This window comes from Dendrobates tinctorius, unplaced genomic scaffold, assembly GCF_039654945.1.
Source record: "Dendrobates tinctorius isolate UK_male_01 unplaced genomic scaffold, ASM3965494v1 ptg000208l, whole genome shotgun sequence".
NCBI lineage: Eukaryota > Metazoa > Chordata > Amphibia > Anura > Dendrobatidae > Dendrobates > Dendrobates tinctorius.
Window position 1 is genome coordinate 2,177,458 of NW_027361875.1, and position 18,128 is coordinate 2,195,585.

At 43.7% G+C, this 18,128-nt stretch overlaps 1 protein-coding gene across 4 annotated transcripts in view; it reads left to right on the plus strand.

Annotated features, from left to right (window-relative positions):
• Positions 1–18,128, plus strand: part of SMOC1 (SPARC related modular calcium binding 1) — a 351,884-nt gene that overhangs the window by 308,130 nt on the left and 25,626 nt on the right. For all 4 annotated transcript variants that reach the window (XM_073554158.1, XM_073554159.1, XM_073554160.1 and 1 more), the window contains one exon: positions 15,869–15,974. In XM_073554158.1, the coding sequence (XP_073410259.1) occupies positions 15,869–15,974 (106 nt within the window). The remainder of the gene's footprint in view (positions 1–15,868; positions 15,975–18,128) is intronic.

An 18,128-nucleotide genomic window follows, 5' to 3' on the forward strand; every position in this document is an offset into this window, starting at 1 on the left:
ATAACACAATATATGTGCACTGTAAAATACATACTTGTCTTGCACAGCAGTTTCCAGGGGATGTTCCATAACATTGTCAGACAATACATCCGTAACTCCATATACAGTTATACAATGCATAGCAAAACAGCATTACATGAGGAACAAAACTAAATAAATTGTCCTAACTGTAACACATTGCCAAAGTTCAAGGATACAAATGGTGGAATAATAAGGTGACATATTCATTCCTCGATTACGGTTATGTAGTGCCAATATGTTGCTGAAGGGCCAAATTAATATTATCTTGTGTTTAAAGGGGCCAAAACACCCAAGAAAATGAGACATTATCTGTCACGTCTGTTGTTGGGTATACTGGGGTCAGTGGCTCCTTCCCTGTCACTAACACTAAGGACGCCCTAGCTATCCCTGTTCCCCAGGTTACTTCTAATAGTGAAGACGACTGGGCCACGTACCTTGCAGAGCTCCTGAATCATCATTTTGGTAGTACCAGTAAACCATCGGTAGGGGGTCCTCCCAACTCTCCCCCCAACAAATAATATCAAATGGAGTGAAGGGTCAGCCAGGTGTCTGGCAGCGGCTTCCTCCTCTTGCATTATGTATGGAAGATTTGGGAGAGAATTTTGTCATGTATCACAGACTTTGCTTCCCAGACAGATTATAAGTAATTGATGGGTTTCATAGTGGTGCAACATGATGGGATTTTTCAATGTTTTCATTATCAAAGGGGTTCCAATAAGACCCCAATCAGCAACTGATTGCATATCCTGACAATACATGTCTTTGCTTGCAAAGATTTGAAAGCCCAATTTCAGGTATCAGCTCAAAAAACTAGCTACCAGATCAAGGTTATATTATAGTGATTCTACATATTTTTACTGGTCGACCTCTGCATCTTTTTTTTCTTTTAATCCGTATCCTAAAGCATGTAAAAAAGAAAAATATCAGACATCTAACTTTAAAGGCAAAAACTATTTTTGCAAAAAGCGAATTGTCAATTATGCATGTTGTCAATTATGCACAATGTTAGTTATTTCAGAACCTCAACTTTTTTTTTGCTAAAGGACACAATATGATGAGCTTCAACAATACTTGACTTTCAATCTCTTTACATCGCAAGGATTTAGGGGGTTAAAAAAAAAAAGTTGTTCTCCCCGATGTAGAATAGCGCAGCCTAAGAAATTCTTCTAAAAAAGCAATCCATAAGTTACACTGACAGCCAAAATGAAAAGCATCTGTGTTTCTTTTTCCTCTATTCTTAAATCTCTGCTCATTGTTGGAGAATCTGACCTTCTTATATAGATTACGAGACTATTGACAATGTGAGGAGAATGGGGGGCAAAGAAATCATTGTACAATTAGTTTGTCCACTTGGTCCAGCTACAGAGACTTAAAGCTAAATGAGAGGTTTAAATGCCCCAAAAATCAATAGATCTGAAATCAAAATATAGAATGATTCACAAGGACACTGCAACCATGGAAAGTGGCCATAGATGCCAACAGGAACCTTACTGACATCCAATGTAAGCAGCACATCTGCCTGCTCTCTGCTCATTACCGATTGTGCCAGCAGCAGGGATCCAGCCCTTTTTTTCTAGGAGACTGGATCACTAGTTACCAACCCCACTACGGAAGATCTTTAGTTTGGGTGAAAAATCTCGCTTTGGCTAGTTGTAAATATGTCTTCAACCTAATTTTTGTTCTTGAAAAATACAAAAAATATTAGAATGTCATATCATAGTAAATCAGAAGTTACCGGAGCTTTCAAAGTTTCATAACAAAGTTTTATCAACTATTATTGACGAAAATAATTAATTCAAAAGGCAGAAAGCAAGACTTCTTATTCAATGGGGAAAACTAAAAGAGGAGCAAAGTAGCAGTCTGCACCCAGATCTGAAGGGAGAAGAAGGTACCTCTGCCACTTAAGAGTTTGTTCACACACAGCATTCTTAATTTTCTTTTTCCATGTGTCTAGAACACATCTAAATTAATGAGATTTTTTCAATCTCATTCACTTTTTTATTGCACTTTTTTAACCTGTACTGTGTTTTTGTTTTTTTTTTAACTGCAGCATGTCAATTGCTTTAGGTCATGTAAGTATGAAGAGTAAATGCTGCATTTTTAACTTTGTTTAAGAGTTCAAGCAAAGTAGAGAGATTTCATGAAAACTCATGTATACTGTGTGCTTTTTTGTGTGGTTGTTCTCTATAGGATTTTAAGGAAATGGGACTGAAAAAACTCATTTAAAAAAATATAGTTTCATTTTTGAATTGTAGAATCTGGGCGTTTCGGTGCTAAAAAAATGCAGCTTCAAATCTGCACCAAAAACGCATTAAAAAATGCAGCAAAAACACAACAAGCAGATTACTATTGCATACACTGACAAGCAAAATGTGTAACAATGTTTTGAACTTTGGACTTTCAGGGCTTTCAGGGTCCATATCTCGGCATCCATAACAGTTTTGAAGATGAGACTGCCATCAATTTTTAGACAATCATCTCGGTTATCCCACACATAAATTTGACTTGCAACTATTTAACAAATGATTACTCATGTCACTGTTACTGTTTTGCTCCTGGTGATTGAAAAATCTTTTTCTTTGTGTATACTACAAAATACAACCTGTTCTCACATTCCCTGGTTCGAATTATGGAGCAGCCATAAAGGTTTCCCAAGAAAAGAGAAACTGCATCATCCAGCTCATTGTCTCTCGGCCAAGAAAATTGCCAAACTGCATCATGACAGCGGGAAGAATACAAAATGAAGTTTATCCACTCAAAAGCCAAGAGATGGATGTCCAGGAAAAATATCAGAGCCAACAAGTCAGCTCATCACAACACACGTTACACAAATCTGGAATGGTGGCTCGAAGAAAGGTGAACAAGCCTCGACTTCAATATCAACATAAGAATCGTCAGCTTGTATTTGCAAAAAAAGTACTAAAAGTGGACAGCAGAAGATTGGAATCGCGTGATTTGGAGTGATGAGATGAAAGTCAGTGGACTTGATTCTGATTGGTGCAAATGAAAGAAACAGGAAAAAAGGGGCTACCTGTTATGAATGAGTCACTGTAGGAGGCAAAAACAGAAATGCTAGCTAAGTCCAGAAAACCAGAGAAGTTGGCAGCTATCGGATTGCAGACCCCTGAACCTATCAACACAACTAGCAGTAGCCGTGGGGGGTTCCTACGATGCCCTAGACCCCTCGATCACAGCCGGAGAATTAAATAGGCCTAAAGAAAGAAAGGGGAAATCTAAACTGCCCCAGAGCAGACCCCAAAGCAATAGGCAGCCCCCAACATATAATGACGGTGAAGCAAGATGAAAATACTAACACAGACAGAAAGATAGACTGAGCAAAGACGGGGCCCGAGCTAACTAGATAGAAAAGGACTGGAAGTCTGCTGTCTGCAATGCGTGAAAAACCCTAAGAAAATAAGAGCCAACAGACTGACAGTGAAAAAGGCCCTGAAGACGCTAGGCTTCAAAAAGCTATGTCAGTACTCAGGAATATTCTGAAGACAGAGCTACAGGCAAAAGGAGATTCAGCTCACCCCAGAAGGGAATGGCAGAATACAGAAAAGCAAGGAGAACAAAAAACAAAACAAGAATGCTAACAGGCAAAACAGAAAACTTAGCTTTAGAGGAGCAGGAATCAGACTGGTGTCCTAGAAGTCCACAGAGAAATCACCCGCAGGGCAGAAGGGTGTCAGCAGCCTTATATCCAGTCCGTGACTCCACTCAGCCAGTCATCCTCATTAGACTCAGGTGCCTGATAATCAGGCTCATTACCTTCCTTTACCAGAATAGGGAGTTCACCAGACCCCAGTGACGAAGGGGAAAATGAACTCACAACAGTACCTCCCCCTTGAGGAGGGGTCACCGAACCCTCAACCACGCCACCAGGGCGATGAGGGTGAGCCCGATGAAATGCACGCACCAATCTTTTGGCATGAATATCAGAGGCAGAGACCCAGGAATTATCCTCCTGACCATAACCCTTCCACTTAACCAAATACTGGAGTCTCCGTCTAGCCAGACGGGAATCCAGCATTTTCTCTACCTCATATTCCATGTTACCTTCAACCAATACAGGGTCTGGAGGTGCCACCCCAGGAACAACTGGTTCAACAAACCTTTTCAACAAGGACTTATGGAACACATTATGGATTTTAAATGTGACAGGAAGAGCCAAACGAAGAGACCGGATTAATAATCTCCAAAATCTTGTAAGGTCCAATAAATCTAGGCTTAAACTTATGAGAAGCCACCTTCATAGCAATATTTTTTGATGATAACCACACCATATCACCAATCTTAAACTGGGGACCAATGGTCCTATGTCGATTGGAAAACCGCTGGGCCTTTTCCTGGGAGAGAGATAACTTATCCACCACTTGGTCCCAGATCTGGTGCATTCTCTCCACCACAGTGTCAACACCTGGGCAGGCAGAAGGCTCCACCTGCCCTGAAGAAAATCGAGGATGAAACCCAAAGTTACAAAAAAATGGTGACATCAAAGTGGCAGAACTAGCTCTATTATTTAAAGCAAATTCGGCCAAGGGCAAAAATGAAACCCAATCATCCTGATCAGCGGAAATAAAACATCTCAAATACGACTCCAAGGTCTGGTTTGTTCTCTCTGTCTGCCCATTGGTCTGAGGGTGAAAAGCAGAGGAGAAGGACAACTGAATTCCCAGCTTGGAACAGAAGGTCCTCCAAAATCTAGACACAAACTGAACTCCTCTGTCAGATACAATGTTCTCAGGAATCCCGTGTAAGCGAACCACCTGTTGCAAAAACAGGGGCACCAACTCAGAGGAAGATGGCAACTTAGGGAGTGGTACAAGATGAACCATCTTAGAGAACCTATCACAAATCACCCAAATAACAGTCATTCTTTGAGAGACCGGCATATCAGAGATGAAATCCATTGAAATATGGGTCCATGGCCTCCTGGGGACCGGCAAAGGCATCAACAACCCACTAGAGCGAGAACAAGATTTAGACCGGGAGCAAGTCCCACAGGACTGCACAAAATTCCTGACATCATGAGACAAGGTGGGCCACCAAAAAGAGTGACTCACCAGATCTCTAGTACCAAAAATACCTGGATGACCAGCCAATGCAGAGCAATGAACTTCAGACATCACTCTCTTCTTCCACTGGTCAGGAACATACAACTTTCCACTGGGACAATGCTCAGGTTTGTCCTCCTGGAACTCTTGCAGAGCAAGTCTCAAATCGGGCGAGATGGCAGAAAGAACTACCCTTCGCCTAAGATGGTAGCAGGCTTGGTCACCACAGGAGAATCAGCAAAGAAACTCCTAGAGAGGGCGTCTGCCTTGACATTCTTAGTTCCAGGAAGAAAAGAGACCACAAAATCAAAACGTGTAAAAAACAAGGCCCACCTAGCCTGTCTAGGGTTCAAGCGTTTAGCCGACTCTAGGTAAATCAAATTCTTGTGGTCAGTGAGGACCACAACTTGATGTTTAGCTCCCTCCAACCAATGTCTCCACTCCTCAAATGCCCATTTCATGGCCAACAGTTTCCGATTCCCCACATCATAGTTACGTTCAGATGGAGAGAACTTTCGGGAAAAGAAAGCACAGGGATTCATTTTAGATGTTACAGGATCCTTTTGGGACAAAACAGCTCCTGCACCAATCTCAAAAGCATCCACCTCTACCTGGAACGTGAGTGAGACATCAGGTTGCCGCAAAACCGGGGCGGAGGTAAATCTTCGCTTCAGCTCCTGAAAGGAAGCAATAGCCTCAGGAGACCAATTCAACACATCAGCACCCTTCTTAGTCAGATCAGTCAATGGCTTGGCAATACTAGAAAATTTTGCTATAAATTTCCGATAAAAATTAGCAAAACCCCAAAACTTCTGGAGGGCCTTCAAAGAAGTGGGCTGAACCCAATCATAAATGGCCTGTACCTTGGCCGGGTCCATTTCAATAGTTGACGGAGACAAAATAAATCCCAAAAATGAAATCCTCTGTACTCCAAAAAGGCATTTCGATCCTTTGACATACAGGGAATTCTCCCTCAAGATCCGGAACACAGTCCGAATATGTTCCACATGAGAATCCCAATCCTTGGAGAAGATCAAAATATCATCCAGATAGATAATCAAAAATTTATCGACAAAGTCTCGGAAAATATCGTTCATGAAGCACTGGAAGACAGAAGGGGCATTAGTGATCCCAAAAGGCATCACCAGGTACTCAAAATGTCCCTCCGGAGTATTAAACGCCGTCTTCCATTCATCCCCCTGCTTAATGCGGATAAGATTATACGCCCCCCTGAGGTCAAGCTTGGTAAACCAGCAAGCACCTCTAACTCTAGAGAATAGATCCGAAATCAGGGGTAACGGATACTGATATTTAATAGTAATTTTATTGAGGGCACGATAATCAATACAAGGCCTTAAAGAACCATCCATTTTGGCCACACAAAAAAAAAAACGGCACCTAAGGGTGAAGAGGATGGTCTAATATGACCCTTCTCCAACGCCTCCTTAATATAGGACCGCATAGCCTCGTGCTCGGGTACAGATAAATTGAAGAGCCGACCCTTGGGAAATTTACACCCCGGGCTTAGTTCAATTGCACAGTCATAACTCCTATGAGGAGGCAAGGACGCAGACTCATTCTCACTAAATACATCATAAAAGTCCGCCAAATAGTCAGGAACATCATGCGACTGAGGAGAGGTGGAAAAAACCGGAGCCTCACTAAAGGCACACCGACAACCCCAACTCACCACAGACACAGATTTCCAATCCAAAACTGGATTATGAATTTGCAACCAGGGAAACCCCAGAACAACGGCATCATGCAGACCATGCAATACCAAAAATCTGCAATTTTCTTGATGGTCTGGGGTGACGCGCATGACCACCTGGGTCCAAAACTGAGGTTTATTTTTACCCAAAGGAGTAGCATCATTCCCCCTCAAAGGGATAGGCGTCTGCAGAGGTGTCATCGGAAATCCACAACGTTTAGCAAAATCCAAGTCCATTAGGTTTAGCGCTGCTCCCGAATCCACAAAAGCCTTGGCGGAAAATGTGGACAGGGAGCAGATCAGAGTAATTGCCAGAAGAAACTTAGGTTGAACACCACCAACAGAAAACATGTGTGCAAAGCGTTTCTCTCGTTTAGGACAAACAGAAATAATATGCGAGGCATCTCCACAGAAAAAACACAGCTTATTACGCCTTCTGAACTCCTGACGTTGCGCCTTAGGCAAAACTCTATCACATTGCATAGGTTCAGACGTCTGTTCAACCGGTGGCAACACCTCTCGTGCAATCCTGCGTTCACGTAAACGCCGATCAACCTGAATGGCTAATGACATAGAATCGTCCAGACCAGAGGGAACAGGAAATCCCACCATAGTATCTTTTACGGCTTCTGACAAACCCTTCCGAAAGAGAGCAGCCAAGGCATTATCATTCCAGGTAGTAAGGACCGCCCACTTTCGGAACTTTTGACAGTACAACTCTGCAGAATCTCGACCCTGGTTCAATGCCAACAGGGTCTTTTCAGCCTGATCAATAGCATTAGGTTCGTCATACAACAACCCCAAAGCTTGAAAGAATGCGTTCACATTAGTCAGAATAGGATCATCTGGTTTCAAAGAAAACGCCCAATCCTGGGGATCGCCACGCAGCAAAGAGATGACAATTTTAACCTGCTGCGCGGAGCTCCCTGACGAGTTAGGCTTCAAGGCAAAAAATAATTTACAATTATTTTTGAAACTCAAAAATTTAGATCGATCCCCAAAAAATACATCAGGTGTAGGGATCTTTGGTTCAACAGCATGCGAATGAGCAAGGTAAGCGGAAATTCCCTGCACTTCTGCAGCGAGCTGCTCCACACGATCAGACAATTGCTTTATCTCCATTGAGGGAAAAAAAAAATTCCCCCTACGGCCTCAGAGATATAGAGGAAAGAATATACACACACCCTTTTTTTTTTTTTTTTAAAACAATTCTTTCCTGCTATTGAGTACCCTAGGATCTGCGGCATGGCGGGTGATTCTGTTATGAATGAGTCACCGTAGGAGGCAAAAACAGAAATGCTAGCTAAGTCCAGAAAACCAGAGAAGTTGGCAGCTATCGGATTGCAGACCCCTGAACCTATCAACACAACTAGCAGTAGCCGTGGGGGGTTCCTACGATGCCCTAGACCCCTCGATCACAGCCGGAGAATTAAATAGGCCTAAAGAAAGAAAGGGGAAATCTAAACTGCCCCAGAGCAGACCCCAAAGCAATAGGCAGCCCCCAACATATAATGACGGTGAAGCAAGATGAAAATACTAACACAGACAGAAAGATAGACTGAGCAAAGACGGGGCCCGAGCTAACTAGATAGAAAAGGACAGGAAGGCTGCTGTCTGCAATCCGTGAAAAACCCTAAGAAAATAAGAGCCGACAGACTGACAGTGAAAAAGGCCCTGAAGACGCTAGGCTTCAAAAAGCTATGTCAGTACTCAGGAATATTCTGAAGACAGAGCTACAGGCAAAAGGAGATTCAGCTCACCCCAGAAGGGAATGGCGGAATACAGAAAAGTAAGGAGAACAAAAAACAGAACAAGAATGCTAACAGGCAAAACAGAAAACCTAGCTTTAGAGGAGCAGGAATCAGACTGGTGTCCTAGAAGTCCACAGAGAAATCACCCGCAGGGCAGAAGGGCGTCGGCAGCCTTATATCCAGTCCGTGACTCCACTCAGCCAGTCATCCTCATTAGACTCAGGTGCCTGATAATCAGGCTCATTACCTTCCTTTACCAGAATAGGGAGTTCACCAGACCTCAGTGATGAAGGGGAAAATGAACTCACAACAGCTACCGGATCAAAGGTACTGTCAAGTTCGGCGGAGGATGCCTGATGATATGGGGTTGTTTCACAGCCAAAGGGGTTGGATACTTGACCAGGATCGATCATGGTCTCAATACTGAGCTATATGTGAGTATCCTACAAGACAAGTTACTTCAGATACTCAAGATCTATGGGTATGAAAAGGACAACATAGTGTTCCAGCAAGACAACGGCCCAAAGCCTACGTCAAGATTGGTGAAGAAATGGTTAAATGACAATGAAGTACAGGTCCTGGGTTGGACTTCACAGTCCCCAGACCTCAGCCCAATCGAACACATGTGGGTAGAGTTGAAGAAAAAGCTGTGTCAGAAACACCGCACTGCACTTGCTCACTGAGCCAGTGCGCGTGTCCTGAGTACAAAAACAGTGCTCAAAGATACCTGTGGAGTGGGACAGCATCGGTGACGATGCGTGCTTCAGACTATCAGGACCTGAAGCACGTGACTGCTGGGGGCGTCACCTAAGCTCCACAGAGCTATGAGCTGCAGGGAAACTCCTAGAAAGGTAACTACGGGACAAGATACCAAGGGGCATAGACAGAGACAGAAACCAGATCAAGCTGGGGTCAAAGCACAAGATAGCAGGACAGTACCAAAGGGTTAGACAGAGTGAATAGTCAGGACATAGCAATAGTCCAGAACGGGCAATGGACGGTACAATAGGGACAAACTGTAACGGAGTAACAATAGCCAAGCCAGGAGGTCAGAACCGGAGAAGACAATAGTACCAAAACGAGAGACGGAGTTCAGAGTGAGGGGACAGACCGGGTCATACATGGGAATCAAACAAGCAATGCAGTATCCACGCACACCAGGGGGGTCAGGCACACAGCCAGAATAACAGTATAGCTGACAGGGAACCCTAGCCTGGAGTGAGTATAAATACCCCTCTCAGATCCAAAGAGAGGCCGGCAAAAGATAACCCTGTGAGAACAGGACATTAACCATGTCCTAACCATGACAGTACCCCCCTCTTAATGGGGGGCCAATGGACCCCCAGGTTTCTCAGGATATCTGGCATGAAAAGCCCGCACCAGTCGATCAGCGTGCACCGAACTGGCCGGAACCCATGACCGTGCAATCCGAATCCATACGGGAAAATTCCCCAAACTGCGGAACAAACCCATAATTGACCAGAAAGGGAGACTTTCCGGTAGACTGATTAATCTGACAGTTGAATGCAAATTCTGCCATGGGTAATACCTAACACCAGTCTTCCTGTCTGGAGGAGGCCAGGCATCCCAGAATCTGCTCCAATGACTGGTTGGTGCGTTCAGTTTGTCAGTTGGATTCTGGGTGATAGGCAGAGGAGAATGACAACGTGACCCCCAACTTCATACAAAACGCTCTCCAAAACCTGGCCACAAATTGCACACCCCTGTCCGACACCACATTCACAGGCACTCCATGCAGCCGAACAATGTGCTGTATAAACAAGCGGGCCAAGGTTTCAGCAGATGGTAATGCAGGTAATGGCACAAAGTGGGCTTGCTTAGAAAATCTATCAACCACTACCCATACCACTGAGATGCCCTTGGAAGATGGAAGATTAGTGATAAAGTCCATGGACAGGTTTGTCCATGGTTTATCCGGAATTGGCAAAGGCACCAATTCCACCGGCCGGACGGACCTGAGAGCTTTTAGAGCGAGCGCACACCCCACAAGTATTCACAAACCTTTTTATATCAATACCCATAGAGGGCCATCAAAAACCCCTAGCTACTGCCTCCCAGGTAGCTGCAATACCAGGGTGTGCACTTGACACAGAATCATGAATTTCTTGAAGGAGTGTGAGACGGAATTGTTCGGGTGCAAACAATTTACCTGGGGGTTTATTCCTGGGAGCTTGTGCTTCCAGAATCTCTCTCTGTAGCTCAGAGGAGATTTCGGCTACAACCACTCCCGGTTGAAGAATGGAGGAAGGAGGTTCTGGAGGGGACACAGAATCAAAACTTCGGGATAAGGCATCCGCCTTTACATTTTTAGACCCTGGTCGGAACGTGATGGTAAAATGAAATCCAGAAAAAAAAGTGCCCACCGAGCCTGTCTGGGGGTCAACCTCTTAGCAGACTCGATATAGGCCAGGTTTTTATGATCAGTGATGACCGTAATGGGATGAGCGGCCCCCTCCAAAAAATGCCTCCATTCTTCGAAGGCCAATTTAACTGCTAACAATTCCCTGTTACCGACATCATAGTTTCTCTCGGCCGAAGAGAACGTCTTAGAGAAAAAGTCATAGGGTTTGAGGTTTGTCAGGGTAGGGGGGCCCTGTGACAATACTGCCCCCACCTCCGAAGCGTCGACCTCGAAGATAAAAAGTCTTGACGAATCGGGTTGTACCAACACAGGGGCTGTAGTAAAACACTTCTTTAATGTAAGGAAGGAATTTTTTGCGGCCACATACCAATTTTTTACATCTGCCCCTTTAAGAGTGAGGTCCGTCAAGGGTTTCACCACCTGCGAGAACCCTTTAATGAACTTCCTATAATAATTAGCGAAGCCCAGAAATCGCTGCAACCCCTTCAGGTCATGAGGCTGCACCCAATCTGTAATGGCCTGAACCTTCCCTGGATCCATGCGGAATCCCTCCCCGGATACAGTTACACCCAGAAAAGATAGTTCTTGCATAAAAAATGAGCACTTCTCCAGCTTAGCATACAAATGGTTCTCCCGGAGTCTCATAAGAACCGTACGTAGATGGTGTAAGTGTGACTGACTGTCTTCAGATTAAATCAAGATGTCATCCAGGTAAATGAATACATAACATCCAATCAAGTCAGAAAAAACATTAATAACGTTCTGAAAAACAGCAGGAGCGTTAGTGAGGCCCAAGGGCATAACCTGGTTTTCAAACAGCCTCTCAGTTGTCAGGAACGCTGTTTTCCATTTGTCACTCTCTCGGATCCTTATAAGGTTATAAGCCCCTCGTAGATCGAGCTTAGAAAACCATTTGGCCCCCGTGAGTTGGTTGCATAGATCAGGAATCAACGGGAGAGGGTACGTGTTCTTAACAGTAATTTTGTTCAGTTCCCGAAAGTCGAGGCACAGTCGCAACCCACCATCTTTTTTCTTTACAAAGAAAAACCCCGCTGCCACGGGTGAGACCGAGGGCCGAATATGCCCCTTGCGAAGGCTTTCTTTGATGTACTCTTTCATAGCTTGGCGCTCAGGCCCGGACAAATTAAACAAACGAGCCTTGGGTAATTTGGCTCCAGGTACTAAATCGATAGCACAATCATATGGTCTATGTGGTGGGAGCGCCTCAGCCTCGCTTTCGGAAAACACATCTTCAAAGTCTCTCAGGTACTCCGGAATACCCTCCAGACCAACAGATAACACAGACACAGATTTTATCGGATTGACAAAAGGAACCGGGTTACAACACAGACCATTATCATTACATTCCCATCGAGTGATCTCCCCCTTCACCCAATCAATAAGAGGATTGTGGCGTTGCAACCAGGGCATTCCCAATACCAGTCCTGCTGGCAGATTATTCATAATGAAACAACTTAAATTTTCCACATGAGTGGAACCCACTTTCATAGAAAAAATTTCAGACATAAAACAAATTCCATCCCGGGTAAGAGGGGATGAATCCACAGCCACAATTTTAACAGGGTCTTTTAACCTGACTGTCCCTATCTTATTAAGAGTAACAACTTGGGCATCAATCAGATTAATGGAAGAACCACAGTCAACAAAGGTGGTGGTCATAATAGGACCACCAGAAAGTTCCAATTCAACCTGGAGCACCATTTTTGTACTTGAGAAAAAATGTACCTGGGAGTCTGGACAACCTCCTCGATTGTTGGCCAGGGTCAGTCGTTTCTCTGAAGAAAGGCAGGAGGGGCAATTCCTTTTCCAATGTCCAGAGGCTCCACATTAAAAGCATAGTAGATTGTCTCTACGGTGCCTTCTCTCTTTCTCCTTATCCGAAACTGACCCAACCTCCATGGGCTCAGATACAGGTGCAGTGTCACACAATTTGGGGTACATGGGAGACTCTTGTTGCATCATTCCTCTAGCGCGGAGTCTCCGGTCCATACGGACCGCCTGCATCATGGCGTCCTCCAGGGTATCAGGAGGAGGATGTAATGCCAGAGCATCCTGCAGATGGTCAGACAGGCCCCTGCGGAACCACCCCCTCAGGGCGTTGTCGTTCCATGATACTTCGGACGTCCAACGTCTAAACTCTGAGCAGAAACATTCAACAGAGTGCCTCCCCTGTGTCACACTCACCACCATATCCTCTGCCAGACGCACTCTATCAGGCTCATCATAAATGTGCCCCAGAGCCTCAAAGAACAAATTCACAGACATACGTTCAGGAGCAGAGGAAGAGAGAGAGAAAGCCCATGCCTGTGGAGCCCCCCCGAAGTAGGGAAATGATGACCCCTACCCTCTGGAACTCATCCCCGGAGGAGCGGGGCCTCAGAGAAAAAAAAGCTTGCATTCTTCTCTGAACGACCTGAACTCCCTTTTATCCTGTGAGAAAGGGTCTGGCAATTTGACCAGAGACACTTCTCTATCCTCAGCACTAGGAGCCCCTGCAGCTACAGCCCCCTGCACAGTATCCACAAACTGTTGCTGGGTATGGGCCATCGTGCGCTGTTCCGCAATAAGTTTGTGGAACATTTGGGTCAGGTGCTTGACCTGATCAGCCAAAGCTTGTATGGGATCCATGAGGATAACACACTTTTTTTTTTTTTCCTTCAGAGGAAGAAAAAACTGAAATGGTCAGCTATAATGACAGGTACACCGCACTGCACTTACTCACTGAGCCAGGGTCAAAGCACGAGATAGCAGGACAGTACCAAAGGGTTAGACAGAGCGAATAGTCTGGACGTAGCAATAGATCAGAAAACCAGAACGGGCAATGGACAGTACAATAGGGACAAACTGTAATGGAGTAACAATAGCCAAGCCAGGAGGTCAGAACCGGAGAAGACAATAGTACCAAAACGAGAGGCTGAGTTCAGAGTGAGGGGACAGACCGGGTCATACACGGGAATCAAACAAGCAATGCAGTATCCACGCACACCAGGGGGGTCAGACACACAGCCAGAATAACAGTATAGCTGACAGGGAATCCTAGTCTGGAGTGAGTATAAATACCCCTCCCAGATCCAAAGAGAGGCCGGCAAAAGTTAACCCTGTGAGAACAGGACATTAACCATATCCTAATCATGACAAGCTGCATACATATCCAAGTGAGGCAAACAGTATGCACCAACTTTGTGAACATGTAGTAGAGACCTGGGATCAGATTTCGATTGAAACATGCTTGAATCTGATCAAAAGCATGCCCAGTAGGATTCATGCATTGTTTAAAGCCAAAGGTGGATTTACAAAATAATAAAAATTTTAAGATTTTGAGTTTTAGGAGCAAAACCGTAACAATGCAGTGACATGACAAGAATCTGCATAACTAATCATATGCTCAAAAGTTGCAAGTCAAATTTATGCATGAGATAGCCATGATGATTGTCAATAAAATAATGGTAGTCTCACATTTGAAGCAGCGATGGATAGTGAGATATGGAGCCTGAAAGTCAAAAGTTCAAAACATTGTTACCCTTTTTGCTCCTCAGTGTATTTTGCGGTGGACACCTACAGAAAAAGTGCAACAGACAAAAATCAACATTTTTATTAAAGTTTTTCCCCATTGAGATCAAAATGGAGTACCTGGGGAAAAAGCCCTCTCAAACACATCAAAAACAATATCACTAAAACCCATAGAATTTCTATAGTTTGCAGTTTTCATACAGAAAAAAACGCATAAAAAATGCTGTGTGAACATACCACAAGAAGAGGTAGTTGGGGGTTCAGTTTTAGATTTTGTATTGAGACACAGGAGTTAAAAGGTGCTCTTCTGATCCTGTTATCCTATTGTCACTTTTGCAAAAATGCAGCAATATGAAAGGTATCACATTAAATTGGAACTGTAGATAAAGTTTTCATAAATCAATAGCATAAGCAAATTTAAGAAACTTTGTATTACATCTTATCAGAGAAATTGGCTTCTTTTCCCACTTATCAGCCTCTTCTTCTTCTCCCCCTGCCTCCTAAACTTATCATCTACTCTGAAGAAACCATTCAACTCAGTCTCTGGACTGCCAGCACAATGTGCTGTCAGATTGCACAACCCATTATACTCTATGGGAAAAGGGAGGAGAGAGAAGCAGGGAGAGGAAACAGGCAGAGGGAGACACAGAAATATCGTCCTGGGCTTTTTAACAAGTCTGTTCCCTCACATCAGAGCCTGAATCACATCCAGGCAGTTCTGGACTGCTGTATAATATAATCTATGCCGCTGCTTCTCTCTGTGTTTAAAGTTTATCCTGGACAACCCCTTTAATGAAACCCTTCTTTCCTCAGCAAGTCAAAGACAGTATCAAATAGAATTGTTAGGAAAACTCAACAGGAGGAGATCCCTCAAAGACAGGAAAAGCTCTTAAAGGAAATCTGACACAAGGTTTTTGCGATGTAATCTAAGAACAGTATGAAGTAGGGGCAGAATCCCTGATTGCCACAATGTATCACTTGCTTGGCTGTTTGCTGAAGTTTTAATTAAAATCATTGTCTTATCTTCTGCAGATCTATCAGTTCTTTCAATGCTGAGCTTTTCATAACCCCGCCCACACAACTGATTGGTAGCTTTCTGCACAGTGCACACTGAAAGCAGCCAATCAGTGGTGTGGGTGAAGTTATACAGAGCAGGAGGACTAGAATGCACCAGACTACTAGTCCTGTAGTGATAATCACTGATTATATTGAAATAACAACACACAACTTATTAAGTGACACATTATTAGAATCCTGCTCTGAGATCCTACATAATGCTGTTCTCAAGAATACCTAGCAGAAATCTGCTGACCGATTCCCTTTAACTATTAAATGGTTTATCTGCACTAAAATGCCACTGATTTGTCCATTCAAGTGGATAGTAACTTTGATTTGTGTTTTGATTTACTCCTAGGTTGTCCTGATGGGAAGAAGCTGGAATTTATCACAAGTTTACTGGATGCCCTCACCACAGACATGGTGCAAGCAATCAACTCCGCAGCCCCAGCAGCAGCCGGCAGGTCAGTCATTAAGTACAAGCAGGGCCATGAGTTCACAAGTGCATTCCAACCAAATGCCATAAAAATCTCTGAAATATTGCAACATAAATTATGCGTCAGTACAAGTCAGAAGTTTCCATTATTAACATTTTGACATAAGGCCTTATCAGACTCCAGTATGGTTGTCTGAGTCACATTGCTGCATAGTGGGGGAACCTGCTGCTGGTTTTGAACATGGCTTTGTGGTGATATTTATGGACAGATGGATCAGATATGACTTTCAAGAATTTTGCTTTTATGGCATTTAAGGGAAATGAAGAAGCCTGTAATTTAGGTATGTCTGTAACTTCCCCCTAGGCTGTAACCGAGCAGACCTAATTGCCCTGTGTCATTGCTTCTGTGCTTAGGAGCGTCCGAGCATAGCTGTTTACAATGGATAGAAAACCACAAACCGACTGAAAAAGAGATCTACAATCTCATCCACTGGAAATATGTGTGATCGCATGAATGTACATAAATATCACGTTACACTACCGTTCAAAAGTTTGGGGTCACATAGAAAATTTTGTGTTTTCCATGAAAACTGATACTTTTATTAATCAAATGAGTTGCCAAATGAATTTAAAATCTAGTTGACATTGACAAGGTTCGAAAAAAAGATTTTTATTTGAAATAATAACTCTCCTTCAAACTTTGCTTTCGTCAAAGAATGTTCCCTTTGCAGCAACTACAGCATTGCAGACCTTTGGCATTCTAGCAGTTAATTTGCTGAGGTAACCTGGAGAAATTTCACCCGATGCTTCCAGAAGCCCCTCCCACAAGTTGGTTTGGCTTGATGGGCACTTTGTGCGTACCATACGGTCAAGCTGCTCCCACAACATGTCAATGGGGTTGAGATCTGGTGACTGCACTGGCCACTCCATTACAGATAGAATACCAGCTGCCTGCTTCTTCCCTAAATAGTTCTTGCATAATTTGGAGGTGTGCTTTGGGTCATTGTCCTGTTGTTGGATGAAATTGGCTCCAATCAAGCGCTGTCCACAGGGTATGGCATGGCGTTGCAAAATGGAGTGATCGCCTTCCTTATTCAAAATCCCTTTTACCTTGTACAGATCTCCCACTTTACCAGCACCAAACCAACCCCAGACCATCACATTACCTCCACCGTGCTTGACAGATGGCATCAGGCATTCTTCCAGCATTTTTTCAGTTGTTTTGCGTCTCACAAACTTTCTTCTGTGTGATCCAAACACCTCAAACTTGGATTCGTCTGTCGATAACACTTTTTACCAATCTTCCTCTGTCCAGTGTCTGTGTTCATTCTTTTGCCCATATTAATCTTTTCCTTTTATTAGCCAGTCTCAGATTTGGCTTTTTCTTTGCCACTCTGCCCTGAAGGCCAGCATCCCGGAGTCACCTCTTCACTGTAGACGTTGACACTGGCATTTTGCGTGTACTATTTAATGAAGCTGCCAGTTGAGGACCTGTGAGGCGTCGATTTCTCAAATTACAGACTCTAATGTACTTGTCTTGCTCAGTTGTGCAGTGGGACCTCCCACTTCTCTTTTTACTCTGGTTATAGCGTGTTTGTGCTCTCCTCTGAAGGGAGTAGTACACACCGTTGTAGGAAATCTTCAGTTTCTTGGCAATTTCTCACATGGAATAGCCTTCATTTCTAAGAACAAGAATAGACTGTCGAGTTTCGCGAGTTCTTTTTTTCTGGCCATTTTGAGAGTTTAATGGAACCAACAAATGTAATGCTCCAGATTCTAAAATGGCTCAAAGGAAGGTCAGGTTTATAGCGTCTCTAATCAGCCAAACTGTTTTCAGCTGTGCTAACATACTTGTACAAGGGTTTTCAAGGGTATGCTAACCATCCATTAGCCTTCTTATACAGTTATCAAACACAAAGTACCATAAGAACACTGGAGTGATGGTTGTTGGAAATGGGCCTCTATACACCTATGAAGATATTGCATTATAAACCAGACGTTTGCAGCTATAATAGTCATTTATCACATTAACAATGTATAGAGTGTATTTCTGAATCATTTAATGTTAACTTCATTGGAAAAAACTGTGCTTTTCTTTCAAAAATAAGGACATTTCTAAGTGACCCTAAGTGACCCTAATTGTAGTGTATATACAATCATATTCAACTGTTTACATAGCATT